Source organism: Saccopteryx bilineata, chromosome 2 (assembly GCF_036850765.1).
Source record: "Saccopteryx bilineata isolate mSacBil1 chromosome 2, mSacBil1_pri_phased_curated, whole genome shotgun sequence".
Classification (NCBI taxonomy): Eukaryota; Metazoa; Chordata; class Mammalia; order Chiroptera; family Emballonuridae; genus Saccopteryx; species Saccopteryx bilineata.
In genome coordinates this window covers 115,531,698-115,553,489 of record NC_089491.1, presented here as the reverse complement: position 1 = coordinate 115,553,489, position 21,792 = coordinate 115,531,698, and the positions used below count along the sequence as shown (strand labels likewise).

General features: G+C 35.4%; 1 protein-coding gene across 3 annotated transcripts in view; it reads left to right on the top strand.

The window, feature by feature from the left end:
- The window catches only part of ZFC3H1 (zinc finger C3H1-type containing), a 73,520-nt gene extending 52,793 nt beyond the window's left edge, over nt 1-20,727 (top strand). For 2 of the 3 annotated variants that reach the window (XM_066257672.1, XM_066257671.1), the window contains exons 21-35: nt 564-747; nt 2,321-2,507; nt 3,840-4,028; nt 4,656-4,893; nt 9,338-9,443; nt 9,527-9,725; nt 10,247-10,341; nt 14,669-14,779; nt 15,053-15,157; nt 15,289-15,454; nt 16,629-16,729; nt 18,637-18,738; nt 19,362-19,401; nt 19,656-19,718; nt 19,849-20,727. In XM_066257672.1, the coding sequence (XP_066113769.1) occupies nt 564-747; nt 2,321-2,507; nt 3,840-4,028; nt 4,656-4,893; nt 9,338-9,443; nt 9,527-9,725; nt 10,247-10,341; nt 14,669-14,779; nt 15,053-15,157; nt 15,289-15,454; nt 16,629-16,729; nt 18,637-18,738; nt 19,362-19,401; nt 19,656-19,718; nt 19,849-19,986 (2,024 nt within the window). In that variant the 3' untranslated portion in view covers nt 19,987-20,727. The remainder of the gene's footprint in view (nt 1-563; nt 748-2,320; nt 2,508-3,839; nt 4,029-4,655; nt 4,894-9,337; nt 9,444-9,526; nt 9,726-10,246; nt 10,342-14,668; nt 14,780-15,052; nt 15,158-15,288; nt 15,455-16,628; nt 16,730-18,636; nt 18,739-19,361; nt 19,402-19,655; nt 19,719-19,848) is intronic. The other variant, XM_066257673.1, reaches the window with a different exon arrangement.
- The last annotated feature ends 1,065 nt before the right edge of the window (nt 20,728-21,792 follow it).

Sequence of the window (21,792 nt, the reverse complement as noted above, 5' to 3'; positions counted from 1 at the left end):
ACATGAATGTAACATTTTCCCTCTAATTTAGAGATAGTGGAATAAATCATCATTATAAATTATAACTTTTCTTTTACAATTTAATGAATGTGAATTATCAGGTGATGGCACTTACTTTACCAGTCTTGGTGTGGCTTCTTCAGTGTTTCTTGGTTGAAGAGTCCTCTTAGTTTAGTCCAAAGTTGGTTTTTCCAGATAATAGTTCTAAAATTAGTTTGTAATCCACTTTGGTTCTGGGAGGTGAAAATTGGTACGTCCGCCTACTCCAGCACCATCTTGTCTTCTCGGCACTTACTTTAAAATAGGGAGACTATACTTGTTTTTGGCCCAACAAAGTCCTAATTTATACTTGTTGTCCTGGTATAATTTTTAATAACACGTCCTTTCACTCTTAGAATGGTCCTGTTTTGTACAATAAATTATAAGATTGTTTTACCTTACAGCTATGAGCTACTGCATGCCATTAGAATCTTTAGATTTTTAGATGATTTTAAAGATGAAGCCGGTTGTTTTTTCTTGCATCTGCGGGTAAGAGACTCTATGAAGCTAATACCTTTTTACAGCCTTTCAGCCAGAGAACCAAATAAAAGTTCCAGCTTTGGATACAGTTGTGACTCCAGATGATGTCAGATACTTTACAAGTGAGACTGATGACATTGCTAATTTAGAAGCAAGTGTGCTTGAAAATCCTTCTCATGTACAACTTTGGCTCAAACTTGCATACAAGTACTTGAATCAAAATGAAGGGTAGGTCCCCTTCCAATCTTTGTGTAAATTGTTGCACATTTATATTTTTTGTGTTTGAGGTTTATTTCTTCTGTGATAATCATGTTTCCTTCTTATTATCAATGGAACCTTTGTTTTTTGACAGAGCAAGAAGCACTTTATTGTTTAAAAGCTGTTTAAAAATGTGTAAGATTAGACCTGGAGTTGTGTGCATTTTTCAGTGTATAGATAAAAAAATTACCTATAGTTTTTTAACTCTAGTAGTGTCCTATTTCAAAGTAGGATTAGTAAGAACCAGTAAATTCTGAGTAGTGTAAGGATTAATAATTATTATTATTATTATTTTGTGACAGACAGTGAGAGAGAGAAAAAAGGGACATATAGGGGCAGACAGACAGGAAGGGAGAGAGATGAGAAGCATCAATTCTTCGTTGTGGCTCCTTAGTTGTTCATTGATTGCTTTCTCATATGTGCCTTGACCGGGGGACTCCCGCAGAGCAAGTGACCCCTTGCTCAAGCCAGCCACCTTGGGTTCAGGCCGGTTGAGCCCGCGTTCAAGCCAGTAACCTCAGGGTTTCGAACCTGGGTCCTCTGCATCCCAGTCTGACTCTGTATCCACTGCACCACTGTGTGGTCAGGCTAATTATTGATTGGATTTTTAAGAAGTCAAATAGTGGAACAAGTTACATATTTTTTGTTAATTTTCATTTGGAGATTTAAAGCTTGTCTAAGATCCTCTAAATGCTGATGAATTGCTTTTTTTCCCTGCATGTGGTATTATATTACATGTATGCAAATAAGTTAAATAGTAATTTATTTCACAAATGACAGTTCCTCTTTCATAAATGCATTTTGTAATTCTTACTTATTGATAGATTTCCTGGAAATAATCTTTTATTGCCAGGAATAATCTTTTATTATTGTAATTTTAAAATTACAATAATTGGTTTTTTTTACATGCTATTCTGATCATCTCTTAAAACTTTGTATAAAAGCTTTTTTAATAAAGCAGCATTGCACAATGCTAATAAACCTTACATACCTGAATATGGTTCTTATTTAACTTCCATGTTAATGGGATAAGTTAGAGTGTTTTCTGACTCATTTACTGAATGAAGGCCAAAGAACTTAACATTATTTTATGAATAGGATCATGAAAGACAGTTATCTTCTCCGGGAGATAGCAAACTTTTGATCATTGAAAAGAACTATTATATTGACAGCTTTGATATTTTGTCCTGGCAGTAGCTGGCCTTGAGGAAGAATTGTTTAACTTTTCTCATTCCCAGATCAGTGTAAATCATAAAACTTATTGCCGAATATGGACATAGAGCACATTTTGAAGTTGATAAATTAGTGGTTTTATAACAGTGGTTTTATCTGGTAAATGCTAACTGAGCATCCACTTAGGAAATGTTGGGTTTGTGGGAAATCAGGACCTTTCTTTCTATCTCTCTTTGTCATAGGTGACCCTAGATTCTTGGAAGGTTCTAATAGAAAATGGAATTTAAAAATTAACTCAGTAGACTAGCCCAGTTTAAAAGTATTTTCAAACATTAAAAAAAATGTTCCTGCTTTTCTTTTAAACATGTAGGCTATGCTCAGAGTCCTTGGATTCTGCCTTAAATGTTCTGGCTCGGGCTTTGGAAAACAACAAAGACAACCCAGAACTTTGGTGCCATTACCTCAGATTGTTTTCTAAAAGAGGAACCAAGGAGGAGGTGCAGGAAATGTGTGAGACAGCTGTTGAATATGCTCCTGATTATCAGAGTTTTTGGACTGTGAGTAGAAAAGATAACCTGTGTGTGCATGTGTGTATATTCATAACTCTTTGGATCATCTTAAATATTGATATGTAGCTTAATTAACATTATCTGCTTTATTTGCATATAGATATAATACCTTTACTTTCAGTATCCAGTAACCGCAAAACCACTTTTCTGGGTCAGGATTAATTTAGACTAAATGAGAAGAAAATATTTAGTGAAGAGGTGATTTTTTGGTTGTTGTTAACTTGGTTGGTAAGGAAAAAAATTTTTTTTTAAAACATTTCATACTCACCTATTCTTAAGTGTACTTAATTTGGGCAAAGTTAAGGGAATTTTGTGCAAAGCACCTGTAACATTTTTTCTTTTAAATTTCTTTTGCATGTATAACATTTTCATTAATGCCAAAAATAGTATATTATCTGTTCTCATTACTTGCGGAAATATTCTTAATCTGTAATTTATACTAATATTGAACCTTGCTAAGTAAGATACAAGGATGTGAAAAAAATAGGTTCTTCCTCATTCTCTAAGAGAATGGGATGTTTCCTACCTAGGTTTAAACTTAAAATTATATTTAATCCACTTGAAAAATAAATATCCATTAATATCTGAACTTTTACTAGCTGAACTTAGAAACTTTTAGATTCAGATAAACTTTCAGATAAATTTATTACTCTCAATCTATCATTTTCTTGCTAACTGAAATTCAGAACAAATAGATTTGGGTAACATGGTATCCCTTATCGAATGAACCTGCCACTCTCTTACTTGCGTAACACAAGTACTGAATAGATGTGGACAGTGAAATATGCTTGATTTTTTACTTTGAGCCTTATACCAAAGTGAATGTTATTGATCAGCACACATTTTTAGGGTGTAATGTTTTCCTTTAAGGGCCTTTTAATTTCTTGATTGTCTTTTTAATTATTTATTTTGCCACATAGTTCTAATATAAATGCCATTCACAATTTTTATAGAGTCACACACCTAAGCAATGCAAGTTGTATGTCATCATAAACATGTTAGTTTTTGGAGATCCATTATGTTCTTGCTGTCATTTACCTGTTGATTCAAGAAAAGAAAAGATGGAATTGTTTCAGTGGTAATCCTGAGAATACATCAGTACTGTTTTAGTTTTCATTTGATTTTACTTTCCAACTTGTGGTAGAAGGGGAAGTCTAGGTTATAGTACTAAAAGATGAGTTTATGTATATTTATAATTATCCTTTTTGCAGAAGTTGAAGATTTAATATGAGACAGTTTCTTAATGAAATGTGAAAAATCTATAGTTTTACAGTTTATTCTTATGAAGCCAGATTAATTGTATAAAACCCCCGTGGGCAGTTTCTGCACCTAGAAAGCACCTTTGAAGAAAAGGATTACGTATGTGAGAGAATGGTGGAGTTTCTGATGGGAGCAACCAAGCGGGAAGCATCAGATATTCTGTCCTTTCAACTTTTAGAGGCTCTTTTGTTTAGAGTTCAACTGCACATATTTACTGGAAGATCCCAAAGTGCACTTGCACTTTTACAGGTAAATAGTTGTTGTAGCATTTAATTACACTTTGTAGAGAATTTTTAAAGGTCTAAAACATTATAGGTAGCATTGTTCTATGATGAGAACACAAGCTTTAGATTTGAATCCTTGTTTTGCCACTTACTAGTACGTTGTATGAAGTTGAGTAAATTTATGATTGTTTTCTCATTTGCTTACAGGGAATAATACCTTTTTTAGAGTGTTTATGAGGTTTAAATGAAATCATTTATGTCTAGTACCCATCAAAATAAACTTCAGTATTTAAACAATAAGGTAAAATAAATTAGTTCATCATGAAAATTTTCTATATGAGTGTGGAGCTTTGTTTATTTTTACTATTTTTATCTTACTAGATTTTGAATAACAAGACACTTAAAATGTTCAGATTTAATTTTTTTTCATTAAGTGTGTCAAGAACCTTAGCATAGTAAAAATTATTAATTTGGTATTGATATATCTCTAGTTTTTGATTTAAAGAGTTGATGACTTTCAGATTTTAATTTAGGTATTTAGGAATCTAAGAAATACAACTGTTTTATTCTTTGTTGCCTTTACATTTGAATCTTAGGAATAGGAGACATTATTTTAAAGAAACACTTTTACATTATCTTTTTATTTATCTAGAATGCATTGAAATCGGCTAATGATGGAATAATAGCTGAGTACCTTAAAACAAGTGATCGATGTTTGGCATGGCTGGCCTACATACATCTTATTGAATTCAGTGGTCTCCCTTCAAAATTTTATGATCCATCTAATGCCAATCCTTCAAGAATTGTTAACACAGAACCATTTATAATGCCATGGCAAACAGTTCAGGATGTAAAGACTAATCCTGATATGTTGTTAGCAGTTTTTGAAGGTAAGTGTAAATGTTTATAAATTATTTAGAATATCAACTTTATCCCTTATTATGATTTTTCATAATTAAGTGGAACACTGCTAGTTGTAGTTTTCAGCCTTTTTTATATAAATGTTTAAAAGATTTAAGAATTGACTCAGAAAAGATGGGTATTGGCATCTGTGAAAGCTAGGAACTGTATTATACTACATACTTAGTTTTTCTTATTATGGCAAAGGACGTGAACTAGATAAGTAGATTATGTAAGTTTAATGAGATGATTGAATCACAGAATCAAGTAATTCTTTCTTGAAAGCAGTCCATCAAGGTGAAGATTAAAGGCTTTTTCTTGTTTTTACGAGTAATTAATATTTGATCAATCAATCAGTGGATTTGATTACTATATATTAAATAATGTATCTGCTGTGGAACACATATGAAGTATGAAGCCTATCCTTCCTATTAAGAAGAATATAGCCTAGTCAAAAGATAAAATCTATGCAGTTGACATAATTATTAACAGCTGAGGCTGGATAACTGTGTATCAGTATGTATATGTAATCTAAATTTTATGCTTATAGAAGAGATTCAGATCTGTGATTGATACAGTTATGTGGTACAGGCCATTCACCCAAAGGGAAGATATTGTAGTTTGCCATGATCAAGGAAGTCTTTGTAGAAGAATTAGGACTTGAAGCTGGATTTTGAAGCTCAACTATGATGTGATACGATGGGCCTCTTCAAAGATAGGACTCTTGTCTTACCTTTATATTTTCAAAGGGCCTATGATGCCTGTTTGTGTACTAAGTGCTTAACAAATGTTTATTGAATAAACCAGTGAAGTAAGGAAAGAAAAGAAGACCATTCCTGTGAGGGGAGCTAAGTAAACAAAAAGCAAGAAGTGGATAGGAATTGGCACATTGTATTTAAAGGGAGATTAGAAGAGGAGAGAGTCCTTATTCAAGTGAGAGTTTTGTGCTGGAGAATAATAGGAATTAACTTTAGTAAGTGGAATAATATAAGGTCTACCAGAAAGTTCTGTCCAGTTTTGGAATAAAACAAAATACAAATTTTTCTTACCGTCAATAAACTTTATTAAATAATATAATTGCCATTATTATTAATGATTTCTTGCCAGTGTGAGGGCAATTTGTATATCCCATTTTTGAAAAATGTTTTATCTTTTGATGCAAAAAATTGAACCAGTGCTTGTTTGATATCTTCTTCATTTTTGAATTTTTTGCCCTTCAAAAAATTTTGTAAGGACAAAAACAAGTGATAGTCGGAGGGTGCTAAGTCCAAGGAATATGGTGGATGTGACAGACACGCTTCTGTAGCATTTCTTCCTTGTTGAAATTCGTAAAAATTACAGTGGCGTAAATGAATTTATCAGTACCCATGGGTACACTATCACTTCACACATAAGACTAACGTGAATCAACTTTGTTTTAGTTAATTTGCTACGTCAGTATGTATACATTAAGTGATAAAAATAGAGAGGCACACATGCGCCAAATAAACACGCTTACGTGTCGAAACTTGTGATAGAAACGGACAGAACTTTCCGGTAGACCTTTTACATTTTCTAGACTTTATGGCAATAGAGGTTTTTTGTTTGTTTGTTTATTTTGTATTTTTCTGAAGTGAGAATAGGGGGAGACAGACTCCTGCATGCGCCCAACCAGGATCCACCCTGCATGCCCACCAGGGGGCGATGCTCTGCTCATCTGGGGTATTGCTCTGCTGCAACTGGAGCCATTCTAGCACCTGAGGTGGAGGCCATGGAGCCATCCTCAGTGCTTGGGCCAACTTTGCTCCAATGGAGCCTTGGCTGCAGGAGGGATAGAGAGAGACAGAGAAGAAGGAGAGGGGGAAGGGTGGAGAAGTAGGTGGGTGCTTCTCCTGTGTGCCCTGACTGGGAATTGAACCCGGGACTTCCACACTCTGGGCTGACGCTTTACAGCTGAACCAACTGGCCAGGGCCGGCAATAGAGGTTTTTTAAGAAAGAAAAAAATGTTCTCAAGAGAAATGATACCACAGGTAGGAAAACCAACCAGAGACTCATTGCTATAACTGAGGCACAAAAAAAGTAACCTGGGACATTTGAAGTTAGCACATAGAGAAGTTGAGGCAGATTAAATGTTGTGGGAGAAGAGAAGAAACAGTCAAAGATGAATATCAGATCTTGAGACTGGGAAAAGGAAAGTGTATTAATAGAAGACTGGTAAATTGGGAAGACTGATTTTGGTAGTAGGAGTGGTATTTATGAATGGTAATTGGTCATTCAATTGGAAATGCCTGTTGGCAGACGGAAATAAGGAAGTGGATCTTAAGTGGACAATTACAGATAGGGAAATGGATTTGAAAGTTATTAACATAGAAGTTACTGTATTACAAAGTGCTTTGCAGTTTTTAATGTACTCTTGCAGTAAATTATTCAGTAGTTGAAGCTATGAGATATTTCTTTTGAGGAAATGGAGATTTACAAGTATTGCAGAAAGACCTGACCTGTGGTGGCGCAGTGGATGGGGCATCAACCTGGAATACTGAGGTCGCCGGTTCAAAACCCTGGGCTTGCCTGGTCAAGGCACATATGAGAAGCAACTACTATGAGTTGATGCTTCCCGCTCCTCCCCCCACCCTTTTCTCTCCTTCCCCTAAAATCAATAAATAAAATCTTTTAATTTTTATTTATTGTTTTTAGATTTCATTTATTGATTTTAGAGAGAGGAGAGGGAGAGAAAGGATGGGGGGGGCAGGGAATGGGAAGCATCACCTTGCTTCTTGTGTGTGCTTTGACCACGCAAGCCTGGGGTCTTGAACTGGTGACCTCAGCATTCCAGGTTGATGCTTTATCCACTGTGCCACCACAGGTTAGGCCATAAATAAAATCTTAAAAAAAAATAGCAATAAGGAGTAAAAGGGAAAATAGAGTCAGTGAATGAGACCAAGAGAAAATAGAAATAATTTCTTGGAAGCAGAAGCAAGAAGAAATTAAAAAGAAGAGGAAGAACATTATCAAAAGCTAATTAAAAAGGCACTGGCCGGTTGGCTCAGTGGTAGAGCATTGGCCTGGCGTGCGGGAGTCCCGGGTTCGATTCCTGGCCAGGGCACACAGGAGAAGCGCCCATCTGCTTCTCCATCCCTCCCCCTCTCCTTCCTCTCTGTTTCTCTCTTCCCCTCCCACAGCCAAGGCTCCATTGGAGCAAAATTGGCCTGGGCTTGAGGATGGCTCTGTGGCCTCTGCCTCAGGCGCTAGAATGGCTCTGATTGCGGCAGAGCGATGACACCCCAGATGGGCAGAGCATCGCCCACTGGTGGGCATGCCAGGTGGATCCTGGTCGGGCGCATGTGGGAGTCTGACTGCCTCCCTGTTTCCAACCTCAGAAAAATACAAAAAAAAAAAAAAAAAAGCTAAAAAAATGAAAAATGAATGTAGAGATAGACTTTTTAGATTTGTTTAGTTATGATTCTGTACATGAATTTCAAATGTGCGGTTTCAGAATGGCATTCATTTTTAAACTCTGCAAATATAGGAGTCATACTACCATTGGGAAAGGAGGAAATGGTGACAGTTGTGCAAGGTAAAACATGGTACCATTCTCTATGAAATAGCCTGTTCAACTAAAGGATTCTTTACAAGGGGGAAGTGTATTTTGAAGGAGTAAGGAAAGAATTTAGTTTAGGAGAAGACATTTTTAAATGGCTGTATGATAGCAATCAAGGGCTCTTTTGAAGTAGGTCAAGAAAAAGATGAAAAGGTAATTCGTTCTTTATTTATTTATTTTTTATTTTAGTGAGAGGAGGGGAGGCAGAGACAGACTCTTGCATGTGCCCCAACCAGGATCTCCCTAGCCAGGCCACTAGGACTCTGTCCTTCTGGGTCATTGCTGTGTTGCAGCCTGTGCCATTTTTTAGCACCTGAAGTGGAGGCCATGGAGCCATCCTCAGCTCCCGGGACCAACTCACTCCACTTGAGCCATGGCTGCAGGAGGGTAGGAGAAGAGAGAGAGACAGAGAGAGAAGTGGGGGGGAGGGGGAGGAAGCAGATGGGCACTTTTCTTGTATACCCTGATGGAGAATTGAACCTGGGACAACCACATGCTGGCCAATGCTCTACCACTGAGCAAACCAGCCAGGGCTGAAGTTTCTTTTTCTTTTTTTTTTTTTCCGATCAATTTTAAGGGATTTAGGATGAATGCAGGGACACTTATTTAAGTGAAAACCACAAAAGCTCATATTGGTGGTTTTATTTATACCAGGAAAGTGAGGGTAAGAGATTGAATTTTAGCAGTTTGGTGATATCTGAAATACCTCCTTTGGATAAAAGCCAGGAGTTCAGTATAAGATGGTGATCAAACAAAGGGATAGGCCGTCTTCTCCTATTGCTCTTTCAGAGTTCTAAAAACAGTCAAATAATTTCAGTTTATGTTTGATCGATGTTATTGTGATATTTTTGGATAGATGCGGTGAAAGCTTGCACAGATGAGAGCCTTACAGTTGAGGAAAGAGTCGAGGTCTGTGTTCCACTTTACACGAACATGATTACTCTGCAGCAGCTGCTAGAGAGGTAAAACGTAGTTGACAAGCAGTTAACCTTGTATTAAAGGCTGATTTTTAAAATATATATAGACATGTTTTTTTCTTGTTAAGGTATGAGGCTGCAGTAGAACTTTGTAAATGTCTACTGGAATCTTGTCCCATGAACTGCCAGTTGTTGGAAGCCCTTGTTGCTTTATATTTTCAAACAAATCAGCACGACAGAGCCAGGGCAGTGTGGCTTACTGCATTTGAAAAAAATCCTCAAAACGCAGAGGTTTTTTATCATACATGCAAATTCTTCATCTTGCAGGTAAAAATTAAATGACGTGAAATGTTTAAATACGATGTTTTTATATTTCACAACTTCTTCCATGTTTCAAGCATCAGCCTTTTCAGGAAGCTTTTCCTGGTCCTTTTCCCTTGCAAACTGTTAGGTATTCCTTCTCTCTCTGCTATATAATACTGTGTGTGCATAACCATTACACTTATTAAATTGTTTTGTAATTTTGTTTATAGCTGCTTTACATACTATGTTAAGAACAACTTGAGGACAAGGACCATGTCTTCTTTATATTTGGAGCCCTAACACCTAGCACAGTGCCAAACATGTAATAAAGTTTAATAGGTGATTGGTGGCTGCAACTTGAGGCTGTTATGTATTGGATGTCAAGCTGTTAATGGCTAGTTGAGTTTAATTTGGAAATTGAGAATATAGAAGTTATTTCTACCCCCACCTATTCAAGAAATTTTTTAGGGGTTTTCCTCCCTTGAAAGATTATAATTAAACATTATTAGCTTAATTTGTATTCCTCCTTCCTCTTTTTAAAATAGGATCGAGGAGATAATCTTCTTCCACTTTTGCGGAAATTTATTTCATCCTTCTTTAAACCTGGGTTTGAGGAGTATAATACCTTGGATCTGTTTCGGTAAGTTGTAGAACTCTTGATTTGCAGAGGAATGAGAGATAGTATAGTTCAGTGGAAAGATTAAAAATATTTTTGTGTGGATTGACGATGTTTTAGACTGATTTTTAAAAAAATACTTGAACACTGTCTTAAACTTCTGAAGGCAGTGGAATAATAGAAATGGAAAGATATAAAATGCTTCATATTCTTTAAAGACACTAATGAAGGCTTATATTAACACCATGGTAACTCATTCTACTTTTAATTTATTGTTATTGTTAATTTTAGCACATAATACTATAGTGATGAATTATCTTGAGACAATAGTGATTTTTTTTGAAAAATGAGTTTTAATTTATTTGATTGGTAATCTAAAGTAGATGTAAATAATTTGTCCTATACCTTTTTTTAATTCTAAAGAGAATTGCTCTAGCCTGAAATGTCATTGAGTAAGAAGCTTTATAGGATTCTCTTCTCAACTATCACTTTCTCAGTAACTTATGTAGAGCTCTGTATTTGCTACTTTTGTTTTACTCTGAGTTCTTTTTTTTTTTAAATTTTTAATTATTTTATATTTTATTTTTTTACAAAGACAGAGAGAGAGTCAGAGTGAGGGACAGACAGACAGGAACGGAGAGAGATGAGAAGCATCAATCATTAGTTTTTTCATTGCGCATTGCGACACCTTAGTTGTTCATTGATTGCTTTCTCATATGTGCCTTGACCGCGGGCCTTCAGCAGACCGAGTAACCCCTTGCTGGAGCCAGTGACCTTGGGTCCAAGCTGGTGAATTTTTGCTCAAACCAGATGAGCCCACGCTCAAGCTGGCGACCTCGGGGTCTCGAACCTGGGTCTTCCTCATCCCAGTCTGACGCTCTATCCACCCTGCCACCGCCTGGTCAGGCACTCTGAGTTCTTTTTCTAACAGCAATAAGAGGTCACAACAGATCATGAAGAATGATTTCTTTTTTTTTTTTATCATGGAGAATTTTTTTTTTCAAGTTCTCGTCCTTTCTTATCTCTCTGTAGTGGTCAGAAAACCTTTTTCTGTCTTTAAAAAATTTTTTTTTTATTGATTTGACAGAGAGAGAGAGAAACATTGTCTTGCTGTTTCACTTAGTTCCATTTAGTTGTGTGTGTATTTGACCTCTAGTGTACTGGGTCAGTGCTTTACCCACTGAGCAACCCGGCCAGGGCCAGAAAAGTTTTTTCTTGAGAGTCAGTAAATATTTTAGGCTTGTAAGCCATATGGTCTGTTACTAATATTCAGCTATGCTGTTGTGATAAGAAAGCAGCCATAGACAATGTATAAATGAATGAGCATCTCTGTATTCCAATAAAAACTTATTTATAAAAACAGGTGTAGTTTGCTGATTCTAAATAGCATCCAAAGCAAACTATTTTATCATGACATACTTTGTAATTTTATGTTAGGAAGAACAGAGAGAAGCATAAACTGAATATCTCCTTGAAAAGTTTCTTGTGGAAAATATTGAAGAGTGATGATAAAATCTTGGGTTTTATATGCAAAATAGTGCTTAAAAAAATTTTTTTTAAGTGCTCCCTCTGTCTAACTCCAGTATAGCCATATTATATAAAAACATTTTCAATCCTGACATGTGGTGGTGTAGTGGATAACGCGTTGACCTGGCATGCTGAGGTCTCTCGCCCGGTCAAGGCACTTTTGGGAGTTGATGCTTCTTACTCCTCCCCCACTTCTTTCCGTCTCTCTCTCCCCTCCTCTCTAAAATGAATAAATAAATACCCATATTTTCAAAGACAGTCCACATTTTGATAAGTCACTGGTTCATCCACTGTAGAATGTTTTGTGAGAATGGCAGTATTACTGGAGATTGGGCAAAAATGTTTTGGGCCACTGTTCTTTCCAAGACTTGAGTCTTTACATTTGTCCTGTTATAGTAGCCAGTTATTGATAGTGATTTCAGTACTCTCCCTAAAATTCTTTCTGCTGTGCTATATCTAGATTAATAGCTTAGAATATTTTAAAATGCAAATTAATAGAAAAGAATTAAACTATTCTATAAGGAATGTAGAGATTGTTCAGCTTTCCCATGCTGACTTTCTTCCTGTTTAAATTAAATTGCTAAAACATTTCATACTCCTCCAGCACAGCATAAATCCAAAACTGAATCAAACTTTTTACATGCTTGCTTGTTCTGGTTTTTCCTTGGGCATGGAGATAATTGGTTTAGGTTACAAAGATCAGTTTTTGCTGTAGTGACTGATCAAAGATCTTCAGATCATCTTGATGTCAGCTAATGAAGCAGAATAAATAACAGTGTCAATAAAAATTTGAAAATGGATTGTCTCCAAGTAAATTTCTCATTGTTAGTCATTTTTATTAATTTTTTGTGGGAATAGTTATAATTCATTGAGGGTTACAATAAAAAGATATTCTCTGCTTAGTTTTTTAAAGTAATTCTGAAGTCCTTATTTACACAGAGTGCATTTCTTTTAATTTAGGAAATCTTTTTTGAGTCAAATAACAGGTGACTGGCAGTGAGTGAGATGATTTTGGGCATTATCATACTTATTGATATTGATATAGTTGTTTTTTTGTGACAGGGAGAGAGAGGGACAGATAGGGACAGACAGAGAGGAAGGGAAAGAGATGAGAAGCATCAATACTTTGTCGTAGCACCTTAGTTGTTCATTGATTACTTTCTCATATGTGCCTTGACTGGAGGTGGGGGAGGGCTACAGCAGTCAGAATGACCTCTTGCTCAAGCCAGTGACCTTGGGTTCAAGCTGGTAAGCCTTGCTCAAACCTGATGACCCTGCACTCAAGCTGGCAACCTCGGGGTTTCGAACCTGGGTCCTCCACATCTCAGTCTGACGCTCTATCCACTGCACCACCACCTACTCAGGTGATATTGATATAGTTTTTAAAATTTATATATGTTTACAAAGTTTATTAACAGAAGTCACTGCTGTCAACAGATTCACAGTCTTATTAATTTCACAAGAAGTAATTATAAAGCAAAAGTCTTAAAACTCTAATGTTTACCTAGAGTTTGATTTTATCATTTCCTTTTCTTTGTAACATTTAGCATAAAGACAGCTAGATGGGGTAATTTCATGTGTTTCAATCAATTTGAAGATTAGTAGATAACTGTAACAGTTAACTTGGGGATTTTATTTGATCTACTAAAGTTAGCTTAGGGATAGTGTTATGTGGTTTAGATTTGAAGTTATCTCTTACCTCAGTTTTCAGTTGAGAAAACTAATATCCTTAGAAGGTAAGTGATTACCTCATGGTACTATAGCTAGTTATGGCCAAATTGGGGTGATAAGCTGACTTCTAGATACCCCCATTTCTTCCCTTTCTTATGATATTTCTCCCACCCCCATAACATTCATACAGCCTCTTTAGTCCGTTAAACTTAGCCCCTTGATATAATCTTTAAATCCAAGGTAAACAGTTATACTAGTGTGTCATTGTTGAGATCAGTATATTTCCTTTAAAACCATGGTTCCTGAAGACATTGATAAATATTATGCACATTAGTTCATATATATTGGGGGAAGACTTGAATTAGTCAATGTCAAATAGATTTCTTTACTAATCGACTTTTTAGAGCCTTTACTATTCTAATACTTATTGTGGCTTTTCAAGAGAAGGTTATAGTTTTTAGGGTTCCCAGTTTTATTTGATCTTGAACCTGTGCCTGATGAGCAAATATGTTACAGAGTATACTCTGATATCATGTCTAAGATTAAAACTGTAATGGTATGTGTGTGTTTGAATGGGAAAGAGAGATTGTTTTTAGATATTAAGTTTTGTAACCCTTTTTTATTGATTAATTTTTTAGAAAGACAGAGAAGAAGGTAGAGAAAGAGAGAAGCAGTCAATTGTTGTTCGCTTAGTTGTACATTCATTGGTTGCTTCCCATATGTGCCTTGACCAGGGACCGAACCCACAGCCTTAGCATTTCAGGATGACCTGCTAACAACTGAGCTAACCAACCAGGACCAAGCTTTGTAATTAAAGACCTTTTTTTACAAGAAAATTTTGGGAAAACTTTAGATATTTGGTAGACTGAGTGGTAATTCTTTATTTTTAATTAGGTTTAATTAGGTGATTGTGGTTTAGTTTTGGAAATAAAATAAATTAATTTTAGGAAAGGAGTTACTCATGTAGATACAAAGTAATAAATATGTGATATTACAGATATGAACAGAGCAGTATGGTAGACGTAAAAATTGTCTCATTGCCTTATAAAAATATTTTAAGGAAATATAAATTGAAATTGAGGATTAAAAAAAATTTTAAATATTAGTAGTTCGTGTGTGCATAGGCATAATTTTAAAGTTTGTTTTCTTCCAGGTATCTCTTAAATATCCCAGGACCACTTGACATTCCAGCCCATTTATATAAAGGGAATTTTGATGATGAGATGTTTAACCACCAGGTTCCTTATTTGTGGCTGATTTACTGGTGAGACATTATCTGCTGTGGAGAGAAATATCACATGCTAGGCTTGCATTTATTATTTATTATTGAATTATACTGTGTTAAAATTAACCTGATGTTAAACTCATTGAAGCAAAATTGAAGGGATGCTAAGGTTTATACATTATTAAAGAAGAAAGATCAAAAGAAGGATTCCATTGTAATAACACCTGTAATGTTTAAAATATACTTTTTCATTCCTTTACCTAGTAGAATTGAGCTGTAGACATACAATGTTTTCCTTCATTTTTTAAACAGCCTTTGTCATCCTCTTCAATCAAGTATTAAAGAGACAGTGGAGGCATATGAGGCAGCATTAGGGGTGGCCATGAGATCTGATATAGTGCAGAAGATTTGGATGGAGTAAGTTTAGTTCCTCTTAATAAGAATGGTGTTTGGAATAAGGGGATATGGTGGGTAAAGGGGTAATTGTTTTTTTTTTGGTGAAAGAATTTACTGACTTATTCTAAATTATAATATTTTTCTTTTGGCAGTTATCTTGTCTTTGCCAATAATAAAGCTGCTGGATCCAGAAACAAAATCCAAGAATTCAGATTGTTTACTGATTTAGTGAATAGATGTTTGGTTACAGTCCCTGCCCGATATCCCATTCCTTTTAGCAGTGCTGATTACTGGTCCAACTATGAATTTCATAATAGGGTAAGAATTTAAAACTTTTTTTTTCTTTAGATGTTTGCACAAAAGAAGGAGACTTTAAAATGACAGCAAAACTCCAGTTTTGTATCAAGAGAACTTTTCCTAGGATCACTTTCCTAGCATTTATTATTATTCTCTCTTTTTTAATTAAATTTATTGCGTGACATTAGTTAATAGTATATAAGTTTTAAATGTACAATTCAGTGATACTGTTATTCTTGATCATGTTTACTACTTAATCTCTTCCAACCCTGGGAAGAGCCCTTTAAGATAAAATGTACATATTGATTATGGTATATTTTAAGAAAATTTAACGCTGAAGCAAACTTGAAGAGATATTAAGTTTAATACATGTTAAAGGAGAAAGATTAAAAGAAGTAATTGTAATTATATCTGTAATGATTTGCTTGAAAAGTTGAAAATTACTGAATGAAAAATTCTGTAATAAGAATGAGCTTGCACAGTGTAACTGCTCTTTTTGTTAATATTTTATCAAGAAAATAGAGCTAGTCATAGGGCATAAAAAAAGCTGAAATCAGATGCTGTTTAGAATTTTAAGAGTAGAATCGGACTATGATATATTTATTATAAGGTTTTCTTCTTATAAGCAATGAAAGGTTTGTTAAAAAAAAGTATTCAGAGACCCATTTCATTCAGTGTAATATAAGCTAAATATAGACTAAAGGCCCAATGTAAACTAAACATACACATTTTATTTATTTTTTTGGTAGGGTGGTTTTTTTGCTACTTGGAATAACCTGTTATTATGCTTTGTACTTCTATGACATTCTTTATCCCAGGACTTCAAACCACTTTGTGGACATTAAGTCATTTACACACAGGCATTCCATGAGCAAGATGTATCAGGTATTATTAGCCCTTTGACCTACCCGGCTATACAGAAAGTAAAGATAGACTCAGGAATGAAAACCCAAACTTCTGGTTTCTTGTCAGTGTTCTCAGTCTATGACTATATCACTAGACCTCATTTCCTAAATTATATTTGAAAAATCACTGATAAAATTAATGATAGGAACTGTAACTCACAGCATCATACATTATTATAATTTATACATTCATGTCTTAAAGGCTATTTGGGTTTTCTTATAGAAATACATAGGTAATTGGATTTCACATCTTGTTGCGTTTATTTTTCCTTTTCCCTCAACCTTCGCAGGTTATTTACTTTTATTTGAGCTGTGTTCCAAAGACCCAGCATTCTAAAACCTTGGAACGGTTTTGCACAATTATGCCAACTAATTCTGGACTTGCACTGAGGTAAGAAAAACTAAAATTCTTTTGGTTTTCAGCCCAATAGTATAGGTTTTTTGCATAAAATTATTAAACTTGATAAGAACAGTCTGTTCTTCCACTGCTTCATTGATAAATATTACTTTAATGCAATAGATAACTATTCATGTAAAAGACAGTATAAAAATCTGATTGCTTTAGAAAACTGTGCAGGCTATAAGGGGGTGTATAATTCAGTAAAGTTCATCTGTGTTTCCTAAGCACATACCATCTGTTCTTAGCACATGTATTATAAGCACTAAATGTGTTTTAAATGGCAAAGAAACATTACTTAAGAGATTTTATTTACTTATTTACTTATTTATTTTATTAGAGGGACAGACAGGGATAGACAGTCAGCAAGAGAGAGAGATGAGAAACATCTGCTCATAGTTGCAGCACCTTAGTTGTTCATTGATTGCCTTCTCACATGTGCCTTGACTGGGGGGTTCCAGCTGAGCCAGTGACTTCTTGCTCAAGCCAGTGACCATGAGGTCATGTCTGTGATCCCACGTTCAAGTAGGCGAGCTCATGCTGAAACTGGTGAGCCCACAAAGAGATTTTTGAAGTGTTATATAGAAAGTAGCCAACTATATACAGGGGTGAGTAAAAGTAGGTTTATATTTGTGAGTATGCAAAACACAGAGTTTATTCTTATATATATTTGTATATATAAATACTACTACATATTAATATAATCATAATCATTATAATCATAACCTGTATGTCTTTTTCCATACAAACAACTGTAAACCTACTTTTGCTTATCCCTGTATATATTATGGTTACTATGACTTTTTTCCAGATAGGTCATTTGGTCCCAAATATACTATTGTTAGTGTGCACCAGGAATCCAATGCAAATTCCTGAACTGCATTTGAGATACATTTATCTAGTGATTTCATACATTCACTTAAATGGAGACCTTTAAGCATTTCTTTGTAGTTTCTCTTCTCTGATAGAGAAATCTTATTTTACCTTTGAAAATTTTACTCTTGAATTCAAAAAGCTTCTCTACATGCTAATGCTTTGGTTTCTGCTTGTGCAGTCATCTCACTGCATCAGTTGTGTCTTAAGTGTTTCTAAGTTTGTTTTATGGCTCAATCATTAGGTACCTAAAATATTTATCAAATATTCCTTTGTGTTTAAAAGTATTTACATTCCACTTAGCATGTTTGTGGAAAAATGGTATTAAAGATTGAAAAACATTTAAAGGCCTAAGGCTGTGAGAAAAATAGCCATAGGATTTTAGAATAAGAATTCTTAGAAAGCATGCTAATCTATGGGAACATTTACAGAAATTTGTATTATGGAATATCACCTTAGTAAAACATGTGAAGTAGAAAATGTGGCTTTTTCTTTCTGTTATAGGCATTTTGGAATATAGGTAGTTTGATAGTTGTCCTGGTAAAGCTCCACTTCTGTATTTGATACTTTTTGTTCCCTTGTCCTTTTTTCAGAATAGAGAACTTAATAATTAGTGTCTGTACTTACATTTTAATTCAAGAAAATTCACGATTAAATATATTCTGTTTAATAAAGAGAAAAATATTAGGAAATTACATTAAGATATCAAGTCATTATTTTAGAAAATTTGGGGGAAGGGGCACACAGAGTGTAATTTGGAGAGACTGCTTTAATATTTTATAAGACTATAGGGACCTTATTTTAGTTTGTTGAAGATGGCATGGGTCTTGACTGGACTTCTTGCTAGTTTGCATGTTCCTGTCCCGGGGTAATTTTTGTAAGGTAGATTCTACAAATACTTGCTGAATAGCCTTGATGGAATTTAACTGACCTAAAATTATACCTCATCAGACATCCTGCTTGTGGAGCACATTTGGGGTTCCTTACACTTGCAATGCTTTGTTCATTTTCTTGAATATACTTTGCAGGCTACTTCATCATGAATGGGAAGAAAGTAATGTTCAGATTCTGAAACTTCAAGCCAAGATGTTTACATATAATATCCCAACATGCCTGGCCACCTGGAAAATGTAATGCAACAATCATGTACATGTTTTTATAGCTATTGTTTTTATTTGTAAGGGTTGCTCCAGACAGGTAAATCTTAAATGACATCATTATTTTTCCTTCTTTTTTCCTGGACTAATTCAGATTTGTTTTTGGCACTTGCTGAGGTTTTATACTGAAAGTGAGGAAGTACTCAAAAATTGCTTTGAAAAGCAAAATGGATAGAGTTAGAATTTTTATTGAGGAGAACATTTAGATAGATAGCAATGCTGTTATCAAACACATTAGTTTGTTTATATACATTTTAAGACCATCCCTTTTAAAATTTGGGTGTTTCTCCCACTTGTAGTGTGATGTACTCTTTCTTTTAAAGGTGTAGTGCCAAGTATTTTTTACTAGTAATTATGAATATTTTTCTTGAACGTTATTTATGTTCAAAAAACTGGTCTGCTTTATTCTTGTAAAGTTGATACTGTTGAATTTTTCTTTTCACTATAGGTTACCCTCCTTGGAAGTTTAGCCTGTTACTTTCAGGAAGTTTTGTACTCAGATTCCCACAGTCAGTATTCTGCCAGTGGTAGTATCATTTTGTTCAAAGATATATAATTTTTTTTTCCCTTTTCTATGTTCCCTTTTTTTTTCTTAGAGCCATTGCTGCTGAGATTGTTTTAAAGGGACAAAAAGAGGTAAGCCATGACTGACTATCAGATGGGTCACTTTTTCTTAAAAGCTATTCTGCCCCTTCTGTTAACTTCTCATTTTAAAAGGAATAAAGCATAGAAGTTAACATTCCAAGAACTTTAAATGTTTGGAAATTCTCAAAGCCAATATAATTATTTTGTATTGAATGTTATTATGAAATAATCATTCAAATAGTTAGGATTACAAAGGTGTTTTCATCACGTTTCCTGACGGAATTGTGTGTATATCTATCTTATAGGTCCACCGTTTATATCAGAGAGCCTTACAGAAGTTACCTCTTTGTGCATCACTGTGGAAAGATGTAATGCTTTTTTTTCTTTTATTACATCTCGAAGTTTTCCTATAAATTTTCTGCATGTGCCATGTCCATTGATGTGGTAATGCTCACAGTCTAGCTAAGTCTTACTTTTGTGCTTCCCTGTCTTTTACAGCAACTCTTGTTTGAAGCTTCAGAAGGAGGTAAAACTGATAACCTGAGAAAACTAGTTTCCAAGTGCCAAGAGATTGGAGTCAGCCTAAATGAGCTCTTAAATTTAAACAGTTACAAAACAGAAAGCAAGAATCACTGAACACTGGTGCGCAGTCAGTTCTAAGTCCTTATAATAATTGCCAAAATTATTTGAATGATCCTTCAAGATTAGGCTGATCCCTGGCTAAGGTCTGTGTAATGCAGACAAGTGTTACCGATCATATCAAGTTCCCTACTATATCCTGTCCTCAAAATTGGAAGCAATGAACACGACCCTCTTCGGTTGGATAAATGAACTTCCTGTTTGGTCTGCCTCTAGGCCCTGCCAGATTCTCATAACATCATGTACGTAAGTATAGTTCCTCAAAGTGACTGACATATATTTTAATTTTGCTTTATTTTTGTTTTTATTTTTTACTTTCCCCCCTCCCCTTTATGTTGTGCTAGTCCTGATTCACTTGACACTCTGATGCCTGAGAGATTCTTGTTTGGGATTTAATTTCCAAGGCTGTGTTTACAGTAAAAAGCAGGCAGTCTCTTTTAGTTCTTCCTTTTTAAACCTTTTGAGATCTTCATTTTCAGGATTTAAACTTAAGCAGTCCATCTTAAGGAAAGTGTAACTGCCATGGCCACAAGTCTGCTAGTTGCACTTGAATGCAAAGCAGGGTTGTTTATTGCCCTTTCTACGTTCTGGACTCCTTGCCGAGACTGTTTAACTTGAAGATTAAAGAAACTATTGCAAATGCCAGTGCATCAGAACCTAAGAGTGGTCAAATATTATGTGCAATTTTTTTGTAAAGAAAATTTAATTTATAATAAAGTTTAACAGTTTAAAGAACAGTTAATATTTGAACTGCTTTGTATTGAAGTACTACTTTGTAGTATTAAAATTGTTTATAAACAAAATATTTTTAATATAAGTTAATTTTGTTTAAAATGTTGCTGTCTTTATTCACTTTTCACTCCCTAGTGGTAAAGGGTAGAAGTAGGAGATAGGCACATTCACTATAACTATATCAATACCTTCTTATTTTGAACCTACTTTCCCATAAAAATACATTCCAGTGGCTTTTTAATTTACGAGAAGATGTTCCTGTTCTGTTTGGAGGACAGTGAACAGATAGGTTTTTAGTACCATTAAACTCATTGTTCTTTTTATTTATTTATTTATTTATTTGTATTTTTCTGAAGCTGGAAACGGGGAGAGACAGTCAGACAGACTCCCGCATGCGCCCGACCGGGATCCACCCGGCACGCCCACCAGGGCGAAGCTCTGCCCACCAGGGGCGATGCTCTGCCCCTCCCCTCCGGGGTGTCGCTCTGCCACGACCAGAGCCACTCTAGTACCTGGGGCAGAGGCCAAGGAGCCATCCCCAGCGCTTGGGCCATCTTTGCTCCAATGGAGCCTTGGCTGCGGGAGGGGAAGAGAGAGACAGAGAGGAAGGGGGGGGGGTTGGAGAAGCAAATGGGCGCATCTCCTATGTGCCCTGGCCGGGAATCAAACCCGGGTCCCCCGCACGCCAGGCCGACGCTTTACCGCTGAGCCAACCGGCCAGGGCCACTTTTGCTCCTTTTTGAAAAAATACTTTCATTGGTATCTTCAACTCTCAGTCAGCCCTGCAAGCTGTGCACTGTAACAACTCTAGGGGTCACCATTCACATGTTGTACATAGTTTTTCAGACAGAGCCCTTAGTATATGTTAATTGCTGTCTCTTTTTCAATCAGTTGTTGTATTGCTACTTAAAATCCTGAAGCTATTTTATAGAAATTATATCTCCTTAAAGTTACATCTTTTTATTATTTGCTACTTTTTTTTCAAGTGAGAGGAAGGGAGATAAGAGAGACAGACTCTCCTGCATGTGCCCTGACCAGGTTCCACTCTGCAAACCCCATCTGGGGCCATGC